At 37.9% G+C, this 20,612-nt stretch overlaps 1 protein-coding gene across 2 annotated transcripts in view; it reads right to left on the bottom strand.

Annotated features, from left to right (window-relative positions):
- Positions 1–20,612, bottom strand: part of PCSK5 (proprotein convertase subtilisin/kexin type 5) — a 249,086-nt gene that overhangs the window by 196,758 nt on the left and 31,716 nt on the right. For both annotated transcript variants that reach the window (XM_054054114.1, XM_054054115.1), the window contains exon 3: positions 6,690–6,803. In XM_054054114.1, coding sequence (XP_053910089.1) covers positions 6,690–6,803 — 114 coding nt within the window. The remainder of the gene's footprint in view (positions 1–6,689; positions 6,804–20,612) is intronic.

Raw genomic sequence — 20,612 nt, forward strand, 5'->3', positions numbered from 1 at the left:
TTAACTCTTTGCCTCCAACTTATTTCAAGGCTACAAGACCTTAGGAGTCCCACATTAGTCACTGCTGATAAAGGCTTATCAGCCCACTCTGGCTGCCATTCAGAGTAAACCCTGCTATGTCGGAGCAGGAGTGTCTGTCCCTCCCTGTGAATATTGGTATAGCTCACCTGGGAGCTCACAAATGTAACTGGAGAGTACCATGTACCATCTAGCATACTGGAGTTTTCTGAAGAAACAAAATAAGCTGGGTTCACAAGACCCGTTGCCAAAGCTCAAAGTAATGTTGACTTTACAGTCTTCACTGAAAGTGAAAACTAAGTGACTTTTCGGGGTGTCGGTTTCAGCAGCAAAGCTCAATGCAGCCAGCCATAAATGCAACTAATTCATACCTCATCAGTCTGCCTAGACTGCTCTCAATTGCAGTATAAGTCGTATTTCATCTGTCTATACCAGAAATCTTATGTTGTAAATACAAAACGGTGACTGATAAATATTGGCTCATGATTTAAGCTTCTCAGCAAGTGTTTTACCTTCAACAGCTTTCTACAAATCTCAGCAACATCACACTCCATCTGTAATTGTGTGACAATACTACATACCTGTCTCATCCAAGTAATTCACCAACTGTTAGTCACTAAGTGATTTGTAAACGTTATTTTCCACTGTGGCTCAGCCACCCAGTTTTATTGTCCCCGGCTGGTATTCCTTTAATCCTCTTCTACCTCGACTTCCCTAAAACATTTTGCATTTGTGGCATCTCCTTGTCTTTTCAGTCCAGTCTGGAAAAAAGGAATGTTATTCCAAAAGTCCACAGAGATATGTTATAACATTGACTGCTGGAGAAACAGCACAGTCAGACTTTGTAGCTCTTCTTGGGTTTAAACATTTCTACTAGAGTTTCCTTCCAGACATTTCATAAGAAAATTTGACTTTTTCTGCAACTGTAGTACATTATGTTTAGCTAACATATATTTCTTATTTTTAAAAAGACTATGTAAATTACAGTGTCTTGTGGTCCCTTACCATTATATTGCTACCTATCAGAGAAAACTAGCAGACTATGCAGAGGTACGATACAGCTTTACAGAAGCCCTTCTTATGTGTTCCAAACAGAAGCCTGTGAAATCATCTGCTTTTAGTGCTCCTACAAACGTATTTTGTCTTCCACCTACTTTCCCAAAGTACGGTTATGCCTAGAAAGAAAGAATAATGATGAATAAATGTGAAGAGAAAATAACAAAAGTTGAGAAAAGGAAAGAGGTTCTGAAAAGGAAAATGAATTTTCAAAAGAAGAAATACTTCTTTTGCAGAGATCAACAACAAAAATAGGCCTTAAAATGATTTAAGACAAAAAGTGAGCTGACACTCCTGTGGACCTGGGATACACGTAAAGCAAAATGCAAGTTTTACTTTCGTGAGGCATTGAATTATACTTCTTGCTGATGTGGGATGTGCTTAGCAAAGACAATGAAAAGGTAATGATTTCTTTGGTTTAGATATGTAATAGACGGTGTCTTTCTTTCTCAATTCCAAGCAGCTTATGAATGTGACCGTTTTGCTCATTTTCTGTCTGTGAAGCTGTCGGGCAAGCTCTTATGTGCCATTTCTTGCTGTGCTTTACAACTTTAATGATATTGTCAGCTACTTCCCTACCTTCTTAGTCAAGTCTTACTGCTGTAAAAAATTTCAATATGACCTCAATTATATATTTTAGAGACACTGGCTAGCTTCCTCTCTAACACTGTTCTTAAAGTTACATTATTTTTGTGGGTAGCTCAGTTATTTTATGCTGTAGTTTCTCAGAAGAATACCATCTCAACCCCATGATTTACTGTGACGGAAGATCTAGCTTTGCCATTTCTCTCTGACAATGCCATGCCTTCTACAGCTATAAGGAGTAACCTCTGTTACACGTTTCCTCTTTCTTTGATGAAGTGGCATACAGTGACAAGAAAACACTTGGCTTATACACTTTAACTACGACATTTATTCTTACATGCTTTAGAAGAACAGTGCCTCTCCCTCCAGCCTCACATCTCAAAAAGTCATGTTCTCCTCCAGCAAATTCTCAGTTCCACATAAATATCTTATTGTATGTTCAATTTCTGCCTTGCAGTAACTAGGGTTTGAAGAGTGGGGAGAACCTGGTCGGAAGTGGAAACTTCTCCAAACTAGAGAATCCTGTCAGCACTAGCAATTATTAGTAACAATAGAACTAATGATAACAGTACTGGAGAGGATTATCCTTGATCAGTGTTGAAAGACCTGGGCCTGTCTGAACTGGCTGCAAAGACATACTCAGCATCTGTGTAGTCTAACAATAGTTTTTAAAAATAGATAAGTTAAATTAATTTCTTGCAGTTACATTGTATTTAAAAAAGAAAATATATGCAGTGGAGCCCAGCATCACAGCAGAGCTAGATAACAGCTGCACAAAGCTGTGCTTGTACGCCTGTATGATTCCAGTTTCAGCTGACCACTATGAAGCTCTTGTGAAGTGGGGAGCAAAAAGAAATAGTCAGCAAGTAAAGTCTTGTGACTGAAGACTATTAAAGTCAAAGTTAGTCTTATTAACCACATCTTTGCGTATGTTTTTTATTTATTTATTTTTATATTTACCTTCTCTAGTTTTTATGAGCACTTTTCCATGTAGGCGAGATGAGGAAACTCATTAAACCAGCTAGCAGGTACAGTGAAATTCGTTAGGCACAAAGTCCCCTTAGTCATTCCAAAAGACACTGTTTGTTGTTATTACAAGTTAAGTATAACAGTTTCAGATAGCAATAGGGCTTCAGGGATGACTTTGACCTCTTTCACTTATGCAACTGATTGTGTGGAGTTCACCCAGTTATTGACAAACAGGCTATTCTGTCAACAACGACAGAGAAGAAATATACTAGACATAACATGACAATACAAAGATAGGTGAGCTCCGGGGATGGCATATGGGACTTAGGTTTCTCCTAACTCAAAATTTGGAAAGGGATGTTAACTAGGGACCTACTTTCCCTTTGATTTTATTTCTTTGATATCAGTTCATTCTGAGCAAGCTGAACCAAATTCTATGGTTGAAAAGATGATGTTTCATGTGTTACTTGATCTATAAAAATATTCCATTTTACTCTTACGGACAGGTGCCTCAGGATACAGAGGTCATGATATAGTAATTGCTTTTTATCCAACTTTCCTTGCTTTGAAGGAGGGAAGCCAGAAGAAAATCACCTTTTCCTTGTTATTAGAAAGCATAAGAAACCGCAATATCTCAATAGATAATCCCCTGATAATGAAAAGTACAAGTACACTTGTTCATGTGATGAGTGGCTCCAGAAGCTCTGTGTGCTTTGGCTTCCACAGAACCATAAGGTGGCAAATAACTATATTCCTAACCTCTCTGCTCTTTCTAGGAACAGAGAAAAATAGAAGCATTAAAAAGACTTTTCAATTTATTAATAGAATAGTTCTTGAGAGACATTTTTAGACTTTGTAATGGCCCAAAAGAGAAAGAAGGCCTGGATCCTCCTCGTAACTCCTTGCCATGGATATCACACAAACAAAAATGTATTATTTCTAGCTTAGAAAATTAAAATTACAAGGGGTGACACTTATGAAGAAAGAGTTAGGGGATGAAAAATATCAATGACAAAGTTGTTTGACAAAGTCTTCGAATAAAAGGGCTTGCGTCAACAAATGTGAACTAAATTTACAGCCCTGTTAGAGATTATGCCAGTTCAATGGCCAAAGGTATCAGTCTTAACCCACAACAAAGTTACTTATTAATCAAAACACCAACCTATACATGATAATACTTCACTACTTTCTCAATAACACATTTGCAGCCAGCAACCGGAAAAAAATCCTTCTGACATAGCAATGACTGAAACCATCAACCAACCTCGAAATCCTCTTTCCTCTCCAATTTAAAAAAGGTAATTAAAAATTGCAAAAGTAGCTATGGTTACAATCACAAATACAGTCATATACATACACATACACGTAGCCTTGAGAAGAAGAGGCTGAGGGGAGACCTTATTGCTCTCTACAACTACCTGAAAGGAGGTTGTAGAGAGGAGAGAGCTGGCCTCTTCTCCCAAGTGACAGGGGACAGGACAAGGGGGAACGGTCTCAAGCTGCCCCAGGGGTGGTTCAGACTGGATATCAGAAAAAACTTTTTCACATAAAGGGTCATCGGGCACTGGCACAGGCTGCCCAGGGAGGTGGTTGACTCACCATCCTTGGAGGTATGTAAAAGATGGGTACATGTGGTGCTCAGGTACATGGTTTAGTGGTTGATAGGATTGGTTGGACTCGATGATCCAAGAAGTCTTTTCCAACTTGGTGATTCTATGTTTCTATGAGGATATCTGTTTAAGTTAGTCCTGAAGTCAACCCATTCATATAGCTATTCTCTCTATTGTAATAGAGCTATTCTCTCTATTGTAATAGTGCACTGACTAATACTTTACTGATCACTCCCAACAAAATGTCATCAAACCACTAGCACTAAAGATACTGCGAATACACGGACTTCTTCAGTGGAGGTAAATGCAATCAGTCAGGAACCCTTCTCAGAGGGTCTGCAAGTGAGGATTTTAATCTGCAGGTATAGCAATGACAATATTTCAAAAGTTGTACAAGACAAATAGTGAAGTCTGCTTGCTGCCCTGAAGTGCCTTCTTTCTGTATTAGACTGGCAAGTGCAGGCAGCTATGAAGTCATGTGGCTAGGAAACACAATGGATTTATAAATGAGACTACCTTCACAAACAAAGTTAGAGGCAACTGCTGTAAGCATCTGCTGTCAGTTAAAAAGCGCCCCACTAATGTAGTTCCACCAAATCTAGTTCCACCAAAATGCCACGGTGGCACTAAAAGCCTTGTATATAAATGTAGGAGCACAAACTGCCTTATACCATATATAGTGAGCTTTTCCTTGACTACTGTTATTCCCTTGAAATTTGGCCTCTCATTTTAGTCTTGAACAGAGCTCAAAGTTTGTAGCAAGAACAGCAAACTTCCCAACAGTAAATCACTTATTTTCCAGTTTCAATTAAAATGCTGAAATAAGATTTTAAAAAAATGAGAATGGACAGGACACAATGTCACGAACTACTGCCTTTTTGTCTTTCACCTTACGCACATACTATTAGGATAGACAGAGAGAATAAATATATATGTTAGAGGAGACATACAAATATAGATATTTCAATACACTAGGAAAAAGATCTGCCATGATCCCATCACCCAAAATAATGCAGCTATCATAAACAACTGAGAAGAACTATGTTTTGGGTAAAAACTGTTTTTGAGGTCGACAATAAACTGCTAAAAAACCCCTTAGCTACATCAACCCAGTGCTGCAATAAAACATAAATAAAAGACTTCTGCTGTACATGGAGAGCTACTTCCTTCAAGGTGTAGATCTCTAACAGCTCAGAAAAAGTAATACAGAAAAACTTTTTCATCAGAAGACTTAGTAATACTGTTCTTTCATAAAAAATAAGAGGAATTTTGGAAATTAAGTTATTACTTAACCTCTTATCCAGGAAACTGAATAGCAAGGCTACTGGACTTTATGATGGATGACATGCTCATATGATACATACCTAAAGAGAAGAACTTCTGCCTGAATTTATTAACAGCAACTGTTCGCTGTTAGTTACAAATTACCTATTAAATTTTTGTTTCTCAAAGTATGCAACAATGAATTACAAGCTAGAATGAAATAAAAAACATATTTTTAATATTCTCTTAGGATAATCTTGTTCATTCACCTCAAATACTGAATTACTGCTTTGACAGTAACAAAATACCTGAAACATAGTATCTACTTACAGGAAAATTATCTTGCATATTGTCACCAGAAAGGCATATTCTCCTTCCTATCTGAAGCAATTCAATCCATCAAGTCATAAAACCTTCTGAGTGTCTTGCTTTCACTAACGTAATTGATGTAGTGAAAAAAACAATATGTAAGGATTTAGAACTACATCAACAGGACAGCAGAGAAAGAGAGTAAGTCTTTTATCAGCCAAAATGGAGTGTCAGCTGGAGTCAACTGCCTACTAAATACAAGTTTTCAGTTGACCTTCCTAGGCAAAATAAGGACATTTTTAAAAATACCAGGAATACAGAAGTTTCACTCCAGGCTTTAACTGTGACTATCAGGGAAAAGAAAAACAAACAAACAAACAAAAATGCTGCTCAGAAAACATGCCACTCATGTCAGACAGGAAACAGGACAAACAATTAATTTATGTCAAAAAACTGTTCATTTTAAAAAGAGTGTTATAACGCTGATCGGTCAGTGTTCATGGCTGTGTTCTGTTTCAGGACACAAGATATTTATATCACATTGATGCTGGAGACAGTGAATTAAGCATATTAAAAAATGCTTTCACTGCTCTCACAGATTGTTCCTCTTCTTCTCATTGCTGAATGTTTATCCTCTAATAAGTAATTCCCAAGACTTCCACGCAATAGGAAGCATTCATAAATGAATGCCTTAATAAATGTTTCCTATTGCAGGGCCCATTGGGGATTCTTTATAATACTTCTAAGGAGTTTACAGACCTTCACTAATTACCTTAGAAAAAAACAGAAATCGCTTTTTCTGAACATATTATTCTGCCCTTTACAAAATATCACAGCAGAAAACTAAACTCTAGCATGAACCAGAGCCAATGTACTCACCATGTACCACATGCTTGGCCACTTGGGATCATTGAAATATGTGGATTGGGTACCACCAGGTTTATAGCCCCTCTTTATCCTTCTTTTAACCACCTGCTGTTGTATCCATTCCACCTGCAAACCAAGAAAACATACAGTAAGTGTTAGGGTTCCACAGAGATGAGCAAGAAATCTGTGAAGTTTCCCATTACCACAGCCCAAGATGTATTTCACATTAGAGTTCATTTTGGCAGTAAGAATGCACAGCTCCCTTTGGTATACTGTTCACTAAGTAATACATCCAATTTAGTTAGTGCTACAAATGTCTATGAAAAACTATGTAAATCCCCTGCCAGGACTTCACTGGCTATCATGTTTTGAATGCCATTATTTTATTATTTTTCATTAGACTAGTGCTTCTTTCAGATTTATAAAACCAGTTACTTTTACAAGACATAACAGCCTGCTACAATGAGAAGTTAATTTTCTGAGAGGGTAGGGCTTTCTTGTTTTGGTTTCTTTTTTGATTTTTTTTTCTTTGGTTTCTTTTTTTTAATTTTCATTTAAGTCTGTTCCTGAAAGCAAAAAAATTCAGAAAAAATATTCAAATATTTAGCTTAAACAATATCTAAATCACTTTCACCACTTGGAGTGGAAAGACAAACTGTATTTTTAGCAAAGTGACTCTGTACAGATTCCTTCAGCCAGGCATCCTGGAGCTTTATTTTATACTAAGTTCTCCACAGGGCAAAACTGGTGGGTATTGAGCAAGAGGTCAAGTTACAATAACAACAAAAAGAGCCTGAAGCCGGAAAATAAACTCAAGAGTTAAAAATCTAATTCTGAAAGTTACATTTTTGTCTGTCTGACACCTTTTCAAAGATTCATGACACATCCAGGAAGGGTAACAACAAAAGTGGCATCGACTTTAGAGCAGGCAGGACTCTGCAGTAATTTCTGCATTAGATATTCCAAAAGGGGGCTAGTTTCTCTAAATGTAAATAATATAAACTATCCACAGAGAAGCTAAAGTTATATTTACACACAGCGCTTCCTAACAGCTCATATTTCTGCTGAATTGTTTCATGGGATATAACTATAAAAATTCAATTCACCTCTCCGCAAGCAAGACAGCCATTTCCTACTAGTGGCCAACTCTGCACCTTTTATATGTGCTCTTCATGAATATTTGTGTATGCAAAAGAGTATATATATATACGAAAGAAGTTTACTTTCAGCTCACATATTTCTTTGTAACTTGCAGGTATGGTATTAATATTTTTCCTTAGTAGTCTAATTTCCCTACTGTGCATCCACAGCTCAGTTTAAAATCCTTAGACAGACATACGTCCATTGATATCAACAGAAATTTTACTTAAGATCCATACCATGCCTACCTCTGCCACCTCTACAATATAATGAGTCTCGCTTCTACTTCTTGGTCAGATGAGAAAACAGGAAGATACCCCCAAATTTGGTGTGAAAGGATTGCTAGGACATTCCTTATAGAGGCTGGTAAGGCTTTATAAAGAAGATACAAATTTGTTTATAAAGAAGATACAAATTTTTCCCCTTTCCAAGAATTAACTTCAGAGTGAAGAGTATTCTTCTAGAGGAGAGACTACACTGTTCAAGAATAAGGACTATCAAGTGATGTTCACACTGAAATCCATTTCATAACACACAAGTTTAAGCAGAACTTCAACAACCTAATACCATTTCTGTATAGATAGTTGAAATGGCCTTTCCTGACAAGACAAATTACAAAACTCTTTACTATTGATTGTTGTGAAAATATGTTGACTCCACTTATTTACTGCATATTCAGCTGCAAATATATGCTAACCATTAAAAAGACTGAAACATAAAGGCAGCATAGTACTTGTTGACACTGATAACCGAAAAAAGTCCAATCAATTTCCTTTTTTGTTTTCTTTATTCCAGACAGCATTAAAAAAAAAACTTATCAGACAGTTCTTCAGTCCAAATAATCATAAACATTGTCTCATTGCACAATTCCAGTTTACTGGAACAATAATTTAGCACATAAAGAATTTTGCATATATATGGGTATTAATGTACGTGCACACAAGATGCTATGAAAGCGTTATCAACTGAATTCATCTGCAAGCCTGTAGTAGAGTAGGTGGCTAGATTTTAGTGAGGTATGGATAAACATAGAATCACTAGGTTGGAAAGGACCCACTGGGTCATCATTCACCACCTTTTAACAAAAAAAATGACTGTACTTCAGATTATGTCTCTATTATAGGGCCCACCCCTATTACGTGATGGGTGTTATTTCAGTTGGAAGGGACCTACAAGGATCACCTAGCCCAACTACCTGACCACTTCAGGGCTCTCTACAAGTTAAAGCATGTTATTAAGAGCATTGACCAAATGTGCCTTGAACGCTAGCAGGCTTGGGGCTTTGACGACCTCTCTAGAAAGCCTGTTCCAGTGTTCGACCATCCTCTCAGTAAAGAAATGCCAAATCCAAACCTCTTCTGGTACAGCTTTGAATGATTCCCAAACATCCCATCACTGGATCCCAGGGAGAAGAGATCAGCACCTCCCCCTCTACTTCCCCTCCTTAAGAAGCTGCAGACAGCAATGAGGTCACCCTTCAGCCTCCTTTTCTCCAAACTAGAAAAACCTGGTGTAAAATATTAGTACTTAATTTGAGCACATCACATCAATGAAAGGGGAAAGAAAAAAAGACCATTCCCAGTCGGTGACTGTGCACTGCTATGAGGGAGATTGTGTAGGGTACTAGACAGAGTAATCCAAAACATTACAACATGCCTGATCACAGCCTTGTCTGGAAGACTTCTAGCAAACAACTTAGGCTGAAATCTTACTAAGAAATGTAATTATACAGGCATCTAGAATACAACTGAAAAAACAACAGGAAGAGAATTTTCTCATCCAAGAAGTCAGTGCATAAAATTTAGTTTACAGAAAGTATCACTGCTAAATAAATGGAATACCTTACTCCACTGAACCATAGGATTTAGGAGTTTTCTCTAAGAAGTGAAGAGAAAAACTTGACACTAGTCTCCAGGTTAAGTTAAATTGTACAATCACTGACATATTAATAAACACGAAGTCAAGACTTAGCAGTTATTTTAGTACTCTGATATACATTTCCTTTGAGCATTTTGTGGGTATTCATCCAAACATCACTCTCAAATGCCTGGTATATATTGTATTTGTTTGATTCTGCATGAAAAGAGCTCATTTGTATAAAAATATATTCTTTTTTTTAAAAAGTGTCTGCTCTTTCTAACACAAAAGCCTCGAAGGAAAATCTTTAGAGTAATTGATTATGCAGATTCCTGTTTCTTACCAAAAGGAGACTCTATGCAAACAACAAGCTACATTTTAAATTTCCATAAAGTCACACTTACTGAGGGGGAACAGTGCACATTTTCCCATCGACTTCAGCTTTGAAAGTTCCATTTCCTGAATGTCTAGAAATCAAAGCCAAGCCAGATTGGAGACCAAACTATTTTTAAAAAGTCATCATTTCCAGTCTCCTCATTTCAGCACTCACAGGGTTGTTCCGTGCACCATGCAGCTCTTCTTCAGAGACCTGCATGGAACAGTGCTATGGGATAAAGGCTGTCTGAGCTAATTCAAGCATACCACTCTTTTATTCTCTTTAAGTGCTAAAAAATATAATGAAATATTAACTCTGTGTGAAACAAAACTACTTTCTACCATTTTCACTCTCATTAGTTCAATAGAATTTTGGGAATGGAGCCCCATGTAATGTATTCTGAAGTAAGAACTCCTCCAGTGCAATAAACTGTAAAAAAAAGGTTTGAAAAATGAAAAAAAAAATTAATATGGTGAAAAAATAATCCACCAGTTTATCAAAGCAGTGTGAATTTTAATATACGAACACTAGATACTCGAGAAAGAGTACTTTTTCAAGTATATCATGAGAGGATCTGCTTGAACGCGTATTTTCAAATTTATTAAATATGTGTGAAGTTCAGTATTTGAAAATGCAATTCCTATAAAGTAGAAGTTACAGGCAAGCTGAAGGTGTAATCTTTTCCACTTTGAGGAAGGCATGCATGGGGAAATAAACCACCCTAACTCTGAAGTGGGTTATACATTCCATACCAGAATCTATGATTTTTATGTTGCAGAATTAAACATGAAGGTGTGGGTCTCCAGTCTGTGATGAAGAGATGCTGAAGGTACCACTCCCAAATGTAATCGTGGCTTTATCCCTTGTACTGCCATCATTCACCTCAATCTGTCCTACGCCTGCAAGAAGAAATTAGAAATTTCTGCTCAGATAACAAGAAAGCAGATGCCACAGGAAGACTATAGATTAAAGAGAAAAAGAGAGAGAAAACTCACACAGGGGATGTAGAAAGTATTGCCAAGCAAGCAGTGAATCAGTATGGAGCCAGGACAGATGAGCAAAATGAGAAACACTTATGTGGAAAGCTGGTATTGGACAGCATAGCAGCACTTTTACTTGGAGTTTGTCTACAGCAGAATTGCTCTGGGTGAATATCCTCCCTCCTTGTAAGGATGCTCTTGCACTGCACCTTTCATGTTCATTCCTCACCTAAAGACCCTCAGTGCTCACATGGACATGAATCCTGATAGATCTAGCTGTAAAAGGACAGAAGAGAGGCTGGCATTCTGAGAGAGAGAAAAATGGACCATGCTTGGCCCAAAATAACCCATAAGAGACTATTTGTTCTTACAGTTTCTACTCTAGGGGAAATGATGCCATTCAGAGGGACCTTGACAGGCTAGAGAGGTGGACCCATGAGAACCTCATGATGTTCAGTAAGGCCAAGTGCAACATCCTGCACCTGGGCTGGAGCAATTCCAAACAGGGATAGAGGCTGGATAATGAGTGGACTGAGAAAAGCCCTAAAGAGAAGGACTTGGATATGTTGGTGAACTAAAACACAAATATGAGCCAGCAATGTAAACTCACAGCTCAGAAAGCCAACCATTTCCTTGGCTGCATGAAAAGAAGCATGGCCAGCAGGTTGAAGGAGGAAATTCTGCCCCTCTACTCTGTTCTCGTAAGACCCCACATGGAATATTGCGTCCAGCCCTGGGGCCCACATCATAATGACATGAACCTGCTTGAGCAGGTCCAGAGGAGGGCGACAAAGATGATCAGAGGGCTGGAGCACCTCCCACACAAGGACAGGCTGAGAGAGTTGGGGTTGTTCAGCCTGGAGAAGACTCCAGGGAGACCCTATAGCAGTCTTCCAGTACTCAAAGGGGGCCTACATAAAAGATGGGGAGGAGCTCTGTATCAGGGAGTGCAGGGACAGGCAAGGGATAATGGTTTTAAACTGGAATAAAGTAAATTCAGATTAGATACTAGGACAAAATTCTTTACTGTATGAGTGTGAGACACTGGAATAGGTTTCTCAGAGAAATCGTAGATGCCCCATCCCCGGAGGTGTTCAAGGCCACGTTGGAGGAGGCTCTGAGCAACCTGATCTAGTGGAAGATGTCCCCGGCCATGATAGGGGAATTGGAACTAGATGATCTTTAAGGTCCCTCTCAAACCAAATCATTCTATGATTTTATGATTCTAACAAAAACAGTAAGTACACTAGTTGTCCTGTCGTGGAATTTTCTATGATACAAGCTCTAATTAAGCATATCATATGATGACACTTTTTTTTTTTTTTTTTTTTTGCATTTTACATTTTAATGAAAACAAAAAGTCAATAAACTTAGGATTAAAGTGCATAGGAGCATATACTAATAATACAAGGGCCATATTATAGTTACTGAACAACTGAGACTCAAGCCATTACAGAGAAATACTGGAGGGCTAATTATGACTGTTGTCATACCTCCTGTTGTCTGTATTCAGATTTGCAAATGTGAGACACCAAAAGTTGGACTATTCAGCTTAAGAAGAATTTTGTGAGATTTTTTTAAATTATAATTAAACACACATCTATGTCCATAACCTATCAGTATTCACTGACTCACAGCAGCAGCAGCCAGTTTGCACCATAAAAACAGATGATGACAGTTGGGTAAAGTAGCTGTTGACATAGGTCAAGAGCGTGGAAAACTATTGCTGATACCATTGCACAAACTGCAGGAGTCTAAAGTTGGATAAAAAGTCAATGAATCCATCAGAGCTGAGTGATGCCTTCTTTCTGATAGACAAAGTGCTTCTTCAGCAAGGGTCAATGACAATCCACAATCAAAGCAGATGTCATAATTATGTTACACATCCTGAAAAAGGCATGATAAAAAAAGAAACAGATATTAGGACAGGCTATGGAAAGTAAATAACAGCAGAGGAGGAAAGAGGCAGCAGAGAATGCTTGAAAAGGCCACTTAAACCCAAAGAAACACACCTTGCAAAACATCAAGGTAAGCTACTGCAGTCTCACCATGGGACAAAGCTGATATTCCATGCACATTTTTCCACTTCATAGTCACAAAAAAGCCAGTCAGTCCTGATATGAATTATGCACCTAATTTCCTACATGTAAGTAAACCATTGTTGAACTACAGCCATACTTTCAAGTCCATGAGGTACAGTGATCCACAGCTGTGCATTTTAACATATCTGAAGCACCCTTTGCCTTTGCCCTGTACCCTTCCCACCCTCAGAGCTCATAGTTCTTCACAAATGTCAATACATCAGCCTACAACTTTGTGTAACAGTGACGTCTTCTTCCTGCTTTTAGAAGTAAGACTTCAGATGAATAAACTGGGAAGAGAAAAAGGCACAGCACAGCCAGTGATGGAGATGCACAGTCTCTGTCCCAAGGCTGTCTATTGGCTGCCAAAGCTGCTAGGAGGGACAAGCATCAGATAGATTCTGGAGGTCAGTGCAACTGCTGTTTGCCAGATCTTACGTTCCACTGGAAAATCAGGTAACAAGGAAAGGCAACAAGACCCACATTTTCATTCCCTGGGGAAGTCCTGGCAGCTTTTCTATTCACAGTTGTGACTGTAGCAGCTGCTGAGTGAATGTGGTCACAGCCTCAGCCCAATCTCCCCTCTTGCACGTTGTACCACAGCAGACCACAGAGCAGCTCAAAATTACAGGATGAAAATCACGCAACAGCTTTGTGGCAGACCTGAGAACAAGTTTCAGGGAGCCTGGGCTCCTGCCTGGTGGCTTCCAGCACATCAGCCCCGGCTGTCGTTGACAAAGCATGTGTCAATCAGTTGAAGATTTTTCTCTTCCTCAGATCTGAAGTGCCCTAACCAGCTCAGAAGCTCTGGTTCAGTTTCTAAAATAACTCAGCCTTGGAAAAGTGAGGAAAAACCTTTGCTGCACCAGTTTAAAACTCTTATGTGTACACAAAGTACTTTATCATCACAGGTCATATAACTCACCTCATAACTACTTAAAAGCTACAAGGCAAAACAATTTAAAGAAAAGACCTCTAATTGATAGGTCTGCTTGGTACAGTATCTAAAGCTCCTCTTACACCACTACATACAACATTAGTATACCTAGTCTTGGGACAGTATAGTTACCTAGAATTCAATATGCCATCAGTATTCATATAAATATCATTCCAAACATAAACTGATATGTCATAACTCCGTCTAAATCAGGCCTAAAATTGCATCTTCTTAAAAAACTGAAGGGCTGTATTCACTATGGATAAAACTTTGCATTCTCTAAACTTAATTAGATTTAGAGTTTAACACCTGATGAATGAAATTTCTTAGGCTTTATGATTATATTACTGTAGCAACGATGACATATGTAAAAAATGTGTAGAATTTTCTGATGGATGTTTTTTTTTTCTTTCTTTAGGCTAGTTCTACAAGTCCTGACATAAATCATTTAAGTCCTTAAGGTATCTGCACATGCTAATTTCAGATGGCCTTAAATAATTTACTAAATTACTTCTTATGAAGACAAATCTCTCATGGGGGCAAATTCAAATGTCAAAACCACCAGTGTAAATCCAAATATGTTGATTCATTGAAGGGTTTGCCACAGCTTCTACTGCCATAGACTTAATTCCGCAAATCCACTGAGAACATCTAAGAGAGTAAAAGTATTCCATAATTGATATACAATATCCAACAGTGGTATACTTGGTCTTGCCAGAGCAAAAAAATCTCCTGAGTAGTCTCTTCACTGACCAAAAGCGCCTTGAAATTGTCCTTATACAATATTGTCACTCTCTACAAAGGAAGAAACTATCACCTACTACTCAGTGTATTTTCAGCACTTTTGCCTAATGATGCTTCCAATAAGCAAACCTTTGGCATTCACTGTGGAAAAAAACAGTCGTAAAGCATCTACTAAATAACAAATCAAGCAGTTTTCTGATCAGAGTACTTTAAACAACAGGAAAAGTTGATCCCACTTGGATTTTTTTGATTGTGTCTGAATCTCTACTGTTCATTACATCTCTAATCATAAGAAAAGGATCAATTTATTTTTTTTCAAACTTATCCTGTTTCAAACATATACTTAGAAGGAGGTATGTAAAATTCAGAATTGACCCACAAGTGCTTATACAAAGTTTTCGTTTCAGAGTTGTGAAATATCAAAAATAATTGGGTTTTAGTCTGTATGGAAGTATCACTGGCATACTTTACATCACCCCATTTCACTAGTTCTTTAGCCTTTCAGCTGCGTTTGTAGCACCACTATAAATACTCCTACTTCTTTCACTGCTAGCATGTTTGTCCCTGATCTATCACTTCAAATTGAGTAAAGGGAATAACTAGAATTGTCTCCTTAGGGACAAGTTGTAGTGAGAAAAAGAAACAAAAACAAACCAAAAAAAAAAAAAAAAACCAGAAAGGGGAAACATCTTGTATCCTTTTAAGTCAGTGATGGCTTCATCTCTGTTTTCCTAAGCAGGCTCTAGCATAGCTCTTTCTGCCCTGAACTTAGTCTTGCAGCTGTCAGTAAAATTTGCTGCTATCGAAATATTGATTGCTGCAGCTAATAAACACCATCATCATCACCACCATCTGAAATAATCTGCAAAGAGCTACCTGTGAAAGACATATACAGCCACCCTAAGGAAACACTGCCGTCCAACCCTCCAGGCAAATGGAAAATGACTGAAGTTTCTTCTCCTACATTCAGTAGAGTGAAGAAAAGCACTTGTTTGTTCAAGTGAAGTACCATTCCCACACTTCACAAACTGCTGACAATGCTTCCAGCAAGGCAGTATCTCTCAACTTACACACGTTAAATCACATAAAAGCTGGAGTGATGCTTGAATAAAGAACCTGTTAGTTACTGCTTTTATTTATTTTAAAGTCCTGGCTGAAACAGCGGCAACATCTAAGCTTTGCAACTCCTGGATGTCCCTGTGCACATTCTGACATTAGAAATGTGCCGAGAACAGTTACTTAGCAATGGATGCATTTCTCTGTGCTTATAATTCACAACACTCATCATATTATAAATTGGGAAAAAGAAAATAAAAAGCATTATTTCCCTGGCTATCATTTATGACTTTTCAATTGCATATACTAAAGCTTTTCAGTCCCCAGTCAGAGCACTTACGTGAGGCTGTAGTGTGGTCTCTACAGTCTTGCCAAAATTTGTTATCTATGTTTAAGTCATTCAATAGTGATGTTTATGAGCCATTTCTACTTTGTCTTCTGCTGGGATAGAAGGATTTCAAAATGGGGTAATATAAATGGGATTCTTAATATGATTACAGGCTATGAATACTTTCTGTGCCAATAAAACACAAGCTTTGTTTGATATAATATGGGATGTGCTACAGAAGAGATCTGCTCTTGCCAAGCAAGATGTTTTAGGAGCTTCAAAAACTGTAATGGTTTTCATAAGCTTTCCTATTATTACATCTCTAATCGTCTGTCCAGTTCCTTTACCTGTTGATATGAGAGACTGAAAGACAAAACTGGACTGTGGTAGATTAACAACATATGTATTACAATCAGATAACAGCTTAAACCACCTGACTGCATTTCCACTATTTGCCCAGACAGTGAAATGTCAAAAGAGATGGTAAGAAATCTGTCTACCACAAAAGTGACAGTATCAAATTATCTACGTGCCTTCTTTAGACTACCTCATCAAAGTGTATTTGGGCTCATAAAATGACTAGTAAGTTTACGGCACATCTGCACTAAGCAGGATTGTAAATCTCACTGCTAGCTCCCTGCGGGTTGACACAGCAAGGAGTTAGAAAAGAAACCCAAAAATGATGAAGAGATATTCGGCTCCACCAGGAAGTGGTTCTAAGGGCCCCTAGCTGAGGAATGTGAAGCTTGTGGGCATTTAGGTCACAGTGTCCAAACACATTTGCAGGTCATCAAACTGCCATAGAGCATTCTTCAAACTCACAGTCAGTTATGGCAATGTGAACTGGCTAGAAGTTGAAGCCAGATAACGCCAGATAAAGCGGGAATAGATTACCTTAAACACTTCTGGGAACTTTCCATTGCTGGCAGTGTTTGAATTATAATCGGACAACTTCTGAAAGCTATGCTCTGCTTCAAATAGAAATTAATTCTGGTGAGCCATATGGTATCTGGTCAAAGTTGGTTTGACTGAATGACTCCAATGTTTCCTCTTGGTCTTACCAATCAGGAGCCCACAGGCGACTTACTTTTTGAGAAATATTTTCTTACGAGCACCCCAGAAACTGTTTAGAATTCAGAAATTCTAGTTTTATTGTACGAGCACAGAACTACTGATGAAACAGTGGACTGACTCTGAGTTTGATAAACATACTTAAAAATAAATTTTTAATTTTGATCCCTTACAAAAGCAAAGATAAACCAATATTCTGTCCATTATATTTATTTAGAATTTCAGCATCAACAGGAGTGACAGCATCTACTTCCTCCCAAAAAAGGGGAAAAAAAATTATGTCAAATAATCTAGGTTAAACACAGCTTATGTAAGCAACATTTAACACACAATGGATATGACTGCTTTCAGTGGATTATATGGAAAGGATTTAGAATGAGTGTTTTATTTGACTAAAATGCTATTTGTTTTCATAAAATGCTCTATGTGACACCAAGAGAAATATACTTCCACAAAATAAAATACATATGGCTTGCTGTCTATTTGCTATTTGCAGTTTTTATTGAACCGTCGGCATTGTCCTCATTTTACAGGTAGGGAGGCAGAAACATTGAGGAGTGAAGTCATACGATGAAGGCCAAACACATGCAAGCAGCACAGCTGTGAATAGGACAAAGCTGCTTGGCACGTCCTCTGAGCTACTGAAACTTGAGGCTTGCAGGATGGTGAGGATATGCTGAAGTGAAATACATCAGCCAAGGAAAATGGGTGGCTTTACAATGACACTGACTTTTTAGAATGATCTTAAAGAAAGGAGGTTGTGCACACAAAAAGATAGGCAGGATGGAGATTCTTTTGTTTGTTTGTTTTGGGGCAGGATATCTTTCCAGCTCCCTGCCTCTAATTTTCTGTTAATAATGCTAGATATAACAAAATATCTATGCATATAATGATTTCTTGTTTAGCGTTTAGAATAGCTGGCTGAGATAACAACCAGTAGAATTAAACATTATTGTCTTGCCTGTCAGAAGCGGGCAGACAGATGCATAAAAATGTTGACATATTATATCAGGAACACACATTCCTGCCACAAAGTTTTCCAAATGCAAGAGATGGGGGAGAAAAAACACCAGACCTTTAATCCATTTTTCTGTGTATATCCTGCACTATACCCAATATCATCAGTATCATATAAAGCTACATCCCCTCAGGAAATGGCATGTAGAAGCTGTTCTGTCAAATTCGTGGACAGTCTGTTCTGAGATGCTACTTTCCAAAATGTGTTTTCTTTCAATATCTTTTTTTCTCTCTCTCTCCACCATATCCTGGCATTTGCCTTGCAGGATCAGCTTCTAGAATACTGCATCTTTCCTTGGTTCAAAAATCGGATCTATCCACTTCCTTCTTTTCTGACTGTTTCTGATACCCAGCAATTTTATAGCCAAGTAGCCAAAACAGCAATTTGCTATCCCTCTGCCACTAGCAATTCAAACTGACTCTAATGACCGCAAAAGCACACATAGTGTAACACAAGACCATTGCAGCTGTCAGAGTGGCTGTCTTCCCTGGCAAGCTCTTAGAGCATAGATTAGCAAGGAAAGGACTAATTATCCTTAAACATATCATTGCCCTATATTGCCCTTAAACATATCATTGTTTTTCACCTATCAACTCACTTTGTTGCTAAAAGCCACAGGAACATGTACTACTTTACTGGAACTGTAAAGAAACTCAAACATTATCAATGCCTACTAGTATCACTAAACTAAGGATTGCCCAGCAGTTTCCTTTATAAAACCTCTGGTTTTACATGCTTACAACTGCTATGATTAAATAGTCACCTCATGGGTTTATATTTCCCAGACACAGATTTACCTAGAGTGCTTTTGTCACCATTAAGACTGAGCAAAACTGTTCAGCAGTTCCTGAATTGTGAAAGGAATTTAACACCCTTTTGCTTTCTAGGCTGCAAATGGATTTTCCTTTTTTTTTTTTTAAATGTAGCATTTGCACTTACAAAATAAATCTGCACAAGCCTGTGTGATCTGGCTAAATATTCATTGTACGTCCCTCATTAACAGTCTAACTTTGGCAGATGTGCCATTAAGCAAGAAAGCAACAGCCATGTGTTTAGACACTCTGACAAAGGTGCTGAGAAAATCTTAACAATGTAATTGTTAGAATGGAGAAATTTTTGAAAGCATTTAGATAACTTGAGATACATAAGGTGAACCTAATGATGCCTAATTGAGTTTGCTGCACAGCATGCTGCATATACCTGTTACGATCTCAGCAAAAGCGGCTAAGACCTCTACTATTCCCTACTCAAATCAACTGCCAGCTAAAGACTCCCAGAGTGCTGCATAATACTGAAGTGCATGTTGCTCAAATACTTCCCCCAATCTTTACCTCCATTGCTGTGATGCTTAAGTGCCCTCTGATGAAGCAATGGATCGACACAGGCTTTTTCCTCATTTTTTATTTCATAAACGTACAGTCAATTTTGCAATTATGATACCTCGAAATGTTCTAACACTTAAACAATATAAGGTAGAAACCAAAATAAGTATTCAGAACTAAGTATCTAGGTCCAAAGTCCTTTTATTTTCTAAAGTAATATGACAGATGGTAAAGTAATTGCTAAATTTGCAGACATTTTTCCAAATTTATCCACTGCTGGGATTAGCATTGTAAAGCCAGTAAAGATCTGTATTCACAAGAAAACTGTGAACACTATCACATATGAAGAGGTTAAATTTAGGCCTTAAGATACCTAAATGTACTTTTTTGTTGAATTTCCAGCAGTGACAGCAAAGCAAAAATGGGTAACAAAACACTTCTCCCTAATTTGTCCTCAAATTCAAGAATTTTAAGAGGTAGGATACATTTTAAATACTAAGTCTTAAGTTGTGAATGTATTACTGTATAACATTCACTTCCAAAAATATTTGTTCCCTAGGCAGCAAAAGTATCCCCTGAAGGGATTTTTCCCCTCCATCACTTCTAGAGAACACTTTATCTGTTTCTGGAAGCTCCTAAACAAATTTTTGTAACAAGATCTAGACTACAGTAACATATATTGCCACTGATCCTAACCTCTGCTTGACATGTTTACTGGAAAGAGAACAGATTTCAACAGCTGAACACACACTACGAAGGCAAAAGCCAAGGAGTTCCGTTGGCACAAGCCCCAGATTCACCAAGTGCAGAGAGGTCAAAGAACACAATTTCTCAAAAGAAAAATCCCCTGTGTTTCTGAACAGCTCTAAACTAAAATCCAGCTAATTTTTCAAAGTCTTTAAGACCCACTATGTTCAAGACACATGTTGCTCAAGGGTTACCTCTATTTTTTTTTTTTCCCTCTTGACAAAGTGAGTCCCTTGCAAAATCCCCACACCACTGCATATATGCAGGGTCTTTTGCTT

The sequence above is a fragment of the Cuculus canorus genome, chromosome Z (genome assembly GCF_017976375.1).
Source record: "Cuculus canorus isolate bCucCan1 chromosome Z, bCucCan1.pri, whole genome shotgun sequence".
Taxonomy (NCBI): Eukaryota; Metazoa; Chordata; class Aves; order Cuculiformes; family Cuculidae; genus Cuculus; species Cuculus canorus.